The 10,908-nt window shown below is 50.9% G+C and overlaps 1 protein-coding gene across 1 annotated transcript in view; it reads left to right on the forward strand.

The window, feature by feature from the left end:
* The window catches only part of CASQ2 (calsequestrin 2 (cardiac muscle)), a 52,257-nt gene that overhangs the window by 7,206 nt on the left and 34,143 nt on the right, over positions 1 to 10,908 (forward strand). The window contains exon 2 of the mRNA XM_004689607.2: positions 8,358 to 8,442. Coding sequence (XP_004689664.1) covers positions 8,358 to 8,442 — 85 coding nt within the window. The remainder of the gene's footprint in view (positions 1 to 8,357; positions 8,443 to 10,908) is intronic.

The following is a 10,908-nucleotide window of genomic DNA, read 5'->3' on the forward strand; positions in this document are numbered from 1 at the left end:
TTCTGTGTGCACAAATAATAAACCTCTCTCTCTCTCTCTGTATATATATATATATATATATATATATATATATATATGTATATGTATATGTGGAACATACTTTCACGGCACGCTTGCCCATAAGTTCCTACTGAAAGAATCAGGGCTTTCTAGATTAGAAAACTGAGAACAGAGAAGGTATGGCGGCGGCTGAGAGGCTTACAGCAGGGAAGTAGCAGAGCCAGGATTTGGGCCCAGGTCCCTGGGAGGTCCAGACATAAGGAAGAGAATGCACGATGAGAGCTTAGGCTCAGTAGCCAGAGTGTCCAGGCTGGAATCCCAGCTGGTCACTTATGGGCTGTGTGGCCTTGGGCAAGTGGATGAACCTCTCTGGGCCTCCACTTTCTCTTCTACAGATTCAAATTCATGTGGGTATCGTGTCAGTCTGATGGCTCACGTCAGGTGTTGGCGTGGAGCTGGAACGTGGACACGCTGACAGGCAGGAGCCCTGTGCTGGTGGTGCTGGTTGTTACGCTGCCTCGTAACAGGAGCACTGGAAAGCATGCAGCCTGGCTTCTGGGCCTCTTCCCAGCCACTGACCAATGTTGACTGCACAAAATGCCAATTAAAACAGCCCTCCCCGCCAAGATGCTCCGAGAGGCCGCTCATGCTGGCTCCAGGGGCCCAGTCTTCCCTTGAGCCTCACCACAGAGCCGGTCCACCGCGGCCCGCCTCCTCCCGGACACAGCGCCTGCCAGCTGGACTATACATAGTCCGGGCCACACTTGAGGGCCGGGAAAGTGGCAGCAGATGCCCGTCAGCGCTCCCGTTCTGGGGAGCAGGCTGCTGCTGGACGGCTGGGTTGGTCGCCACATGGCGTCAGGGACAGTGGGTGAAAGCAGCTCCGGGCTCCTGGCTTCCGTGGGCGGGCAGGCCTGCAGCCGGGGTATCCAGAATGACTGGCCTGAGGGACAGGGCTGTGAGCAAAGGTCTGTGGGTTTTCCATCGGGGCTACTCTGTCCTCAGGGGACAGATCTTGTCCCTGCAGCAGGGACCTCTCCCCCAGGAAATGACCAGTTCCTCTCCTCGTCTACCCCCACCTTCCAGATCTCTCCTCTGGTCACGAAGGAAATTAAGTGCTCTCTTCCAGAAGCCAAGCCTGGGAAGAAGTAGCTTTCTTCCTTTCTCCCTGTCTCCAGACTGTGGCTGAGAAAGCCCTTGAGGGAGGGGACACACAGGCTGGCCCTTGGGGCCCTGGGGGCAATGTGTGCACCTGGCACCTCCGTCCATGGGCAAACTTAGTGAACGAGTGAGCGCACCTGCTGTGACTTGTCCCTGTCACCCTCTGGGCTGCTGCCTTGCAGTGCCATGCTGCCGTCCCAGGGTCTCCCCAGACGGGCCCGGGGCCTCCCTGTTCTGACAGGAGAGAGCTCAGGGTGGTCCTGCCGCCCGGGACCGGGATGCCCACCACGCTCCATCTGACCAGCTCACTCTTCCCAGGCCTTCGCTCCTCCTCCTCCTCCATCCCCCAGGGCTCCCACTGGGACTGGCCCTGCCCTGGAGGTCACCAGGCTTGCTGGTGGCTGGACCGCCACTGCCATGAAGTCATTGCCTCTCATGCAGCCACGTCTCCCCATGCCAGCCTTTTGTCCTTCGCCCCACTCTCTGGCTGGAGATCCTGGCATCACTTGGCCTCCTCCTTTCCTTGAATCTCCCCTTCTTTCTCCAGAGCCACGGAGAGTTGCCCATTCTGACTGGCTCTCTACGGCCACGGCACCTTACATGGCATGGGGGTTCTCAGCCGCTGCCCCCTGTGGGAGACAGGGCGTCTCCCACTCGGGTCAGGCGCCGCCTGCCCGCGGGCCTCCTTTCTGTCTGTCTGGGAGGAGCCCAGAACAGCACCCCACCCCCATTCAAACTCAAGGAAGCCATATGTTCATCTACGCTAACTCATTATTTAAGAAACTTTACTTTCTGGCTGCTATCTAGAATGTGGGCTCAGCACTTTTGATTCTTCCAGGAAAGCCAGAATTGTCACGTTCTGTGTGAAATTGCTTCATTAAAAAATGTTCACATACTTTAAAGGTGCTACCTATCAGGAACACAGACCCTTACAGTTATCATTTCAAGACGGCTTCAAGTGCAATATGGAGATGAGATGGTAACACATTCAGCGGAGAAATACAACACGGAGGAACAATTTTACTGAGGTGGTGGGTTGCATATTACACAAGTAGCGTCTCCTGACAGCCAGGAGTGAGGTGTTCATTCTGTGACTGTGAAACTGAAGCAAAGAGGAGGAGAATGTAGTCGTGGTTCTTATTTTTTCCTTAGGAATGAATTAATTCTGGATATAACATTTAGTGATTTAACCTCTCTACTGGCTAATGCAACCCAATGCCAATGGTCAGCTTACTAAAATGTCCAGTAACACATCTTCAAAATCCAGACATAATTGATACAGAGCGTGAGTCAGTTTCAGGTGGTCACGGTGATGGCTTGCTGCGTGTGTCCACGTGAAATGCTCACACAGTAAGTTACAGCCATCCTCCGACACTTATTTCCATGACTAGCATGTCTAAGATCGACTGTCTTGGCAGCTTTCAAATACACCATGCAGATCTGTCACCTTTCTGGGTGTCCCCTCCCCCCCCCAACTCATCCTGGACTTGGGAGCTTGACTCTTGCTCCCCTTCAGCCAACCTGTCACCCGTTCCTCCACCTGTGGCACCCACCTATCTGTCCTCCCCTTATGTGAGATCACATAAGTGAGCCAAGCAGAGGCCCAGAAACTAGCATTTTAGATTAGTATTTTAGAGAGCAGATTTGCGATCTCTGATGTAGGTGCAAGAGTCAGCGAGGGGAGAGAGTCAGTGGGACCTGGGACTCATTGGCGGTGGGGTGTGGAGGAGAGAAGGCCGCCCTGTGAGTGAGCTATTTACACCCTGGAAAAGGGGTGATGAAGGAAAAGCACAGGCCGCAGCGGACGAGTGTAAAACGGCCGCCTTGTTCCCACCGAGTCAGGGGTGCGCTTTTGAGCAATCCAAATTGCGGGTGCTCTTCGGGAAAGGAGGAGTTGGCCAAGGGTCCCCTGGAGAGAGGAAAGGGGGACCCAGGAGCATAGAGACTCTGGGTGCCTTAGGTGATGGCCCCTGCAGGACGCTGGATGGCCCCTGCAGGACGCTGCACAGGACCCGCGGGGGCCGGTCAGTCTGCCCAAGGGGGACCCTGTGCAGAGATACGGAGGCCAGAAAACGCTTGAGGCTTGAAGGAACCCACGAAGAGTGTGTCAGATGAGGCAGAGTGGCCCCAGCTGGTGAGGCAGGCGGGCGGGCCAAACCAGGCAGGGCCGTGCTGGCTGCTTGGAGATTTTAGATGTTATCCTGAGTGCGTGGAAATTATCCCCACTACTGTCTCATCACGTCCACACTGTCTGCACCATCGGACCTCCCTGCCCATGAGTCGCTGAGGCTTCTCCCTAACGATACCACCAGGTCCTTGGTGCTAAAAGTGTGCTTTAGGTTTAGTATATTACCTTGGACAAAGCAGTTCCTCAGCAAATAGTTATTGTTTACTCTGCATTCCAACACATAGACTTTGTTTGGTAATTTTGAATTGCTACAAGGTCAGAACCCTGCTCAGATGTCATAATATTAAGAAGAAAGTCAAGCACTTGATATGCATGGTCTTGTTCTCTTGTGAGATTGCTATTGTTTCTTTCCACATTGCATCAGGGCTAGGCTACTGCTCCCCAAACCCTGTACTCTTAACCACTGGGCTGCAACCCCTCGGCCATCTACTCATTGAAAAATGAGACCTATTTTGACCCCACCATTACAGAAGTAATCATGTTATAAGAAAAACCTACATAGTGCAGTAAAAACAAAAACAGAATAAGGATGTACTAAGAATCGCCTCTTCTTTAATATTGAATTATGAATTTACTTCATGGAAATTTTTAAAGTTATTTATGTGCTCAAAATAATCAGCAACAGGGCAGGGCAAGTCCTAACGTTTCTGGAAGGCAGGATCTGGCTGATGCCAGGAGCTGCGTGCTCCCACTGTAGAGAGAGAAAAAGCCCTTCTCTAGGATGGACAACAGGCCAGACCATAAGAAAAGCAACCAGCCAAGCAAAACCAGCAGGGAGAGGATTATCATTCAACAGGAGCCACGCTACTGCCAGATCTGAGGCGTGTTCCAGTTTCTAGAAATCTAGGAGACTTACTGACTCTTCCTCCTCATGTTTGTAGCTCTTCATCACTGTAACTAGGGCCAGTTGGCTCCTCCCCTTTGATGCCCATGTCCCTTCAACTTGTGAAGTATTTGAAGTATCAATGCCTGTCCAGGCATTGATCCAGAACATGCAGCGTTTCTCCAATGAAATTCAAAGGAAGCACAAAATGGGAGCACACACCAGCCTAATGATTGCAAATAAGCGTCCTTGTGCCATGTCCCTGTGAAGGCTCCTGGAGCCCACAGAAAGGAGGCTGATGTGAAAGGGGAATCTGGAGCTGGGCCCCGCCGTCGGGGCGGCCCGCACAAGCACCATCTAGAAGTGAGCCTGGCTTGCAGGAGACTGGAGAAAGGCACATACAAGCTGGAGTATCCGACCGCAGCAAAGATGGAGGCTAGATGGAGCCGAATGGAGGGGCAGCCATGCCAGGGTCGTCCCAGCAGCCTGGGAAGGGGCATGGCTCTAGGGGAAAAGGGGTCGCGTCAAGGTCGTTCCAGAAGGAAGGCCTTAAGCTTTCGTGGCAGCCATTACTCCCCACCCGGTCTCACTTCTTTCCCCCGGGCTGCCGGCGCCCTGGCGCCCACAGCTCAGCCCCATGAATGTTCTTGCTAGAGGGCAGAAGTGGTGACAGTGCTCAAGTGCCAGGCTTTGTGTCTAATCTTGCAGAGAGGCAAGAGAGATAGGCCTGCAGGGTGTGCCGAGGGAGTAGGCGGGCAGGTCTCAGCTATGGGGGGACTGCGACTCTTTCCACCCCCGGCCTAGGACAGTGGCTGGCTATGGCTACACTTACTCAAACAGGACTACAGAGCTGAGTTCACACTTACTCAAACAGGACTACAGAGCTGAATTCACACTTACTCAAACAGGACTACAGAGCTGAGTTCACCTGAGGTAGCGCCTTCCGCTCGAATATCTTCCACACTCACTTATAAATCTCACATGGAAACAAAGGCCTTTCTTTATGTGGCTGGGAGGGGCACGCATTCGCATCTGCCTGAAAACCAACAGAACGCAGTGATGTCTGCCTAGAAGATGTCAGAGTTAAATTCCTAGGTGGTTTTTATGGACACTGAAGTTTAAGAACAACTGACGCGGGCCCAAGCTCTAGTAGGCAACTTAGAGTTGCCGAGCCACAAGGACTCATTATCATTCATTTGGAACGTTAGACAGTACTGAGTAGGACAGAGTGGACTACACCAAAATTCAGAAAACTAATTTAAAAATGACTCAGTTTAAGAAATTGAAAGTAGCAGACGAGCGCCAGAGAGATGGGTTTGCAGGAAATCTCAGGGAGTCAGAACGTAAACACGGATGAAGACGCCTTCCATCCTAAGGTTTCTAGTCCCAGCCAAAACCCAAGAAAGGAGAAAACAAACTGTGCAGGGCCCGGGGTCATTAATTAGCTGTTCCCTCCCCGGCTCCAGGCATCGGGGAAGAGCTCCAGAGCCAGCAGCTGTCTGCTTCTGCCACATCCTGGGCCTGGAGGACTTGGAGTGGCCAGGAGTATGGAACACGTGAGAAGATCAGAGAGGAAACTTGAAAAGACAGAGGAAGCCCCCAGAGAAGTTGAGACAGGAGAGGAAATCCAGGCAAAGAATTATAGACACTGGCTGGAAATCAAGGCAGCCCTAGGAATGAGAAGAGAAATGGAGAAGCAATCAAGAAGAGAAAGTAGAGGCATCTGAAGCCCAGGATGTAGAATGTCGAGAGGATTGAGGGTCACCAGGAAGACAGCAACGCCAAAGGTGGACAAACCAGACCAGAGCAGCAACCTCCGCAGAGCAGAACCTAACAGAACTGAAGGGAAAACAGACAAACCCCTACGGGGAGGACAGGCAGGGGTCACTCTCCCAGCCTCCCAACGCAGGGAGGAGGGAGGGCTTGTCTGCGCCATGGGGAAACACAAGGACATAGAGGCACACAGGTTGGAAGCCACTGTCTCTGCTTGCAGATGACATATGTCTACATCGAAAACCCCAAGGGATCTACCCCCCCCAATGCCAAAATGCCTCTTAAAATTAATAATAGCTCATCAGAGTAGCAAAACCCAAATATCTACCTATACACTGGCAACAACAAAAACTTGGGTAAAATTGGAAACATACTATTTACAATCACTCAAAAAAAGTCAGTACGTAAGTGTAAATCTAAGAAAACCTGTGTGCTAAAAACTGCGCAATGATGATGAAAGTCATCAAAGGTCTTTCACTTTTTAAAAATTCATATAGATTTTATTTCATCCAACATATTCTAAATATTAGTTGCAATGTATAATCAATATCAAAAGGCCATCTATTTTTTAATTGAGTAATGGTATGTAATTCATCAGTACAGGACCATCACATCTCCTTCGCTGCCTGTTACCAAAATATACCTCCCACCCCGGCCCCTCAGCCTTCTGCCCCTTCCCACCTTGTAGCCACAATTCCATAGTGAGATTTCCAGGGTTTGTTACTGGTTTGGTTTGGTTCTCTATAGTCTACATGTAAGTGAAACCATCTGGTATTTGTCTTTCTCCTTCTGACTTATTTTGCTGAGCATTATTCCCAAAGAGCTTTTAAAAACAGAGAAACATACCGCACTCATGAGTTGGAAGACTCAATACAGTCAGTATGTCCAGTACCCACAAGTTAATAAACAAATTTAAAGACTCAGTGCAAGTCCGATCGAAATCCTAGTAAGGATTTTTTGTAAACACAGACGAAATTATTCTAAAGTGTATACAGATATGCAAAGGAACTAGCCAAGTTAAAGCAGATTTTGGAAAGAAGAATAAAATAAAAAGAGGTAGTTGGGCCCTGCCTGGTGGTGCAGCGGGTTAAAGCACAGCACTAGGAAGTTAAAGCCACTTCAGCATGAGTTCGATCCCCGCCTGCCCTGGAGGTGACCACAGAGCGCGGCAGACCTCTCCTGACCCGCCAGCTGCTCCCCTCAGCAGTGGACTTCGCCAGTCAGCCTGTTCTGCTCCCCACTGTCTCTGGTGAAGCCTCTCACTGCCCCTGCACTTCTGGCCTGTACCCCAGTTCTGTATGCATAAATAAATAAATCTTTAAAAAAAAAAAAAGAGGTAGCCACATTTAAGACTTGTCACAGAACTGCTGTCATCGCAACTGTGGTATTGGGGAAGGACAGACACAAAGATCAGTGGGTCAGAAGAGAAAGCGGAGAGGGACCCGCACAAATTTGTCAGCCAATTTTTCACTAAGGCACAAAAGCAATTCCACAGAGGAGAGTTGATCTTTTCAGCAAATGGAACTGGAGCAGCTAGATATCTGTTGGCAGAAAAAACAGAAAAAGGAGGAAATGGAATCTTAGTAAAAAGTTTCATGCTTTAGACAAATGTAACTCAAAATGGATTATGGACTTGAATGTAAAACTTTTAGAAAAAAAATTAGGAAAAATCCCTCAGAATTGTGATCTAGGCAAGGAATCCTTAGCTTGAATATCAAAACAGAATTTATAACAAAAAAAATAATAAAATTAAAAACTGCTCTAGAAAAGTCCTTGTTAAGTAGATGAAAAGATTTTTCAGTCAACAGCACACGCTCTTCTGTCTCCACCCACCCTGGGTTCATCTGGTGGCCAGAGAAGGACTCAGACCCTCGCCAGGGCTTCCAAGTGGCCTTTGCGTCCTTCTTTTCCACCTCTCCTCTCTCTCAACTCAAACCTCTGCTCTGAAGCCAGCAGCAGCCACTGCAGCACAAGTTCGATCCCCGGCCAGGGACTGACCCACAGGGCGCAGCAGACCTCTCCTGTCTCCCCGCTGCTCCCCTCAGCAGTGTTTCAGTCAATCCACCTGTCTGTTCCCCACTCTGTCTCTGGGGAGTCCTCTCACACCTCCATATCTCTGGCCTGTCCCCCAGTTTTGTACACATAGATAAATAAATCTTAGAAGAAAAAGATTTTAAAAACAAGCAAACATAAAACAAATCTCTGCTCCGAGGGCCAGGGAGGGTGTGATGACCATGCACTTCCTGACCTTGGTCCCAGCCTCCTGGGGTTGCTCCACAGACTCCCCTTGCTGCTGCCAGAACCGGCGGAGTATCAGAAACCGCTCCCGCCTAGTGTCCATACACTAGTGATTTTTTCCACTATGTTCTGCGCTGGTTTCTGTACTTATTCTCCAACTCATCTCTCTTGCAGCTTGTTGCCCAGGTCCTGGAACATAAAGATATAGGCTTTGTGATGGTGGATGCCAAGAAAGAAGCCAAGCTGGCCAAGAAACTGGGTAAGTGTGAAGTTTTGGTATGTATCAGGAAGAGACAAATGTCTCCTGCAAAAAAAAAAAAAAAAAAAAAAAAAAAAACAGGTACATCATGGGTCGTTTTTATTCTTACATGATCATGAATGCTGGGCTATTTTTAAATAAGTCTACAGTGACCCTGCATGCCGCCACCCCGGGCTGGGGAAGAGTGTCATGAAGTAGCTTGGCCTGAATTGAATGGGTTGACACCGATCGAATAATATATCCTGCGTCAGCCAGCGAACAGGGTTTCTTTCCGGAGAAACTGACCCTACAGGTCCAACACTTTACTCTCGGGCCCGAGGGTTGAAAACACAGCTTCTCTGCCATTCTGCCATGCTGCTTTCTTTGTGGGAAGCCCAGTGTTCCCACGTGCCTGTATTTCCTTATCTCTTAGTGGGTAGAAGCAGTCAACCAAAGACAGTCTTCACAGGAGCGACCTTGAAGTCCCAGAGGCTTCGAAACTTAAGGCTCAAGCCCAGCTGGGCATTATCACCAAGGATGAGGGGAAGGTTTCAGCGAGGCACCGTGAGGGGATTATGCAGTGCAGGCTGTAATCTCTCGTGTCAATATGTCACGCTTAAGTGCAAGTGTGCTTTGAGGCGCTTAGGCTGCTGGTGCCAGAGAGAGAGAACACAGGTAAGTCCTCTGCTTTGCAGATCCGCACATGGACTACCCACTTCGCTCTTTCTGCATGAGTAGTGAAGAATGGCTGTTAAAATAGCAGGCGGTTATAAAACAGGACCTTTGAAGAAAGGTTAATTGGATTTGGAGTACTGAGCACAGGGGGAGGAAAGATTATTGGCGGGTCAATAAATACCTTTGGGTACAGGAGAGTTCACTACCCTAGAGAATGACAAACAATTGTTTTGTGTTTTAAGAAGAGCCATCTTTTTGTTTATTAAAGATTGAAATGATAGCTGGCGGTGCTATTTAAGCCAGCATTAGGAAGAACTCATTGCTGTAAATCGATCATGGATTACTAAGAATGTCTGGAGTATCTTTTTCTTGAGTGACAAAATAAGGAATTTCCACCTCACCAGCCGCAGGGTGGAACAGGCGGTGCTCAGCTCCGCCCCTGGTCAAAGCAATTTAGAGAGCACCGCCTCCTTCCCCCAGGGCCCTGAGCCCATAGTTTTTCCCCTTCCCCACTGTTTTCCTGAAAAGGCTGAATTTGGGAGACTTTACAGTGAATTTCGCCAGAAGAAAGTGCTCGTTTCTAACTATCTAAAAATGAGGGAGGGCAAACCCTGACAGTGGTTGTGAGAGGACCCCTGTGGCTCTTTTCCCATGGGAGGACGTGCCGGGCTGGACATGTCTGAATAAACCTTTCTCCAAGCTCAGCCCAGAGGAGACGGTGCTGGTTCTTTCTGGCTCTGTGGTCCGGAGTTTACAGGACACTGTATTCTGGGACCCTGCTCCTTCCTCTTCATCACTTCATTTGCCTGAATCCGCTCTCTGCCAGTTCGTGCCTGAATTGATGGTGTCACAGCACCATCCACAGCAGGACACGGGCTGGTGACCCAGCACCTCTGTGCGTCGCATCCAGGGACGCCTGGCACAACTTCCTTCGGCTGCGCCACTGGGGCCGCCTGCTGCCTGGGCTCTTCCGACGTGCGCTGGGACACGGCAGGCAGTGGGCCAGCCTCTCTCCCGCGAGGTTCAGCAGAGGAGATCATTTGGAGAAAGCACTCCCCAACTAATAGAGAATTTGAAAACAATTAATCGGAGGAATTGGGATGCCAGGGAGTTGGACAGAATGCCAGCCCCAGCTATTTAGCGTTCCTGGGGGGAATGCAGTTCTCAGCAAGCAAGCTTTTGTGTGTTGCTTTGCGTCCAGAGCCACCGAGGGGAGGAGCTCAAGCCGGGCCTGACTAGCGGCACCTTTCAGCAGCCCGGGAAAAGGCGGGCAGGATTCTGCTGAGCTGCAGAAGCGAGCTGTCCGCAAATGTTCCAGGGGTCTGTGTCCCTGCGCACGTGACGGTGGCCCCACCTTAGAGTACATGCTGCTAGAGGGTGGTGCTCCACGCGTTAGTGAGCGGTGCCACGCGTTAGAGGGCGGTACTCCTCGCGTTAGTGGGTGGTGCCACGCGTTAGAGGGCGGCGCTCCACGCGTTAGTGGGCGGCACCATACGTTAGTGGGAGGTGCTCCTCGCGTTAGTGGGCGGTGCCACGCGTTAGTGGGCGGTGCTCCGCACGTTAGTGGGCGGTGCTCCACGCGTTAGTGGGCGGCGCGCCACGCGTTAGAGGGCGGCGGTGCCACGCGTTAGTGGGCGGCGCTCCACGCGTTAGTGGGCGGCGCGCCACGCGTTAGTGGGCGGTGCCACGCGTTAGTGGGCGGCACTCTGCACGTTAGTGGGCAGCGCTCCACGCGTTAGTGGGCGGCACACCACGCGTTATTTGGCGGTGCCACGCGTTAGTGGGCGGCGCTCCACACGTTAATGGGCAGCG

Source organism: Condylura cristata, unplaced genomic scaffold (genome assembly GCF_000260355.1).
Source record: "Condylura cristata isolate star-nosed mole 26May11 unplaced genomic scaffold, ConCri1.0 scaffold00026, whole genome shotgun sequence".
NCBI lineage: Eukaryota > Metazoa > Chordata > Mammalia > Eulipotyphla > Talpidae > Condylura > Condylura cristata.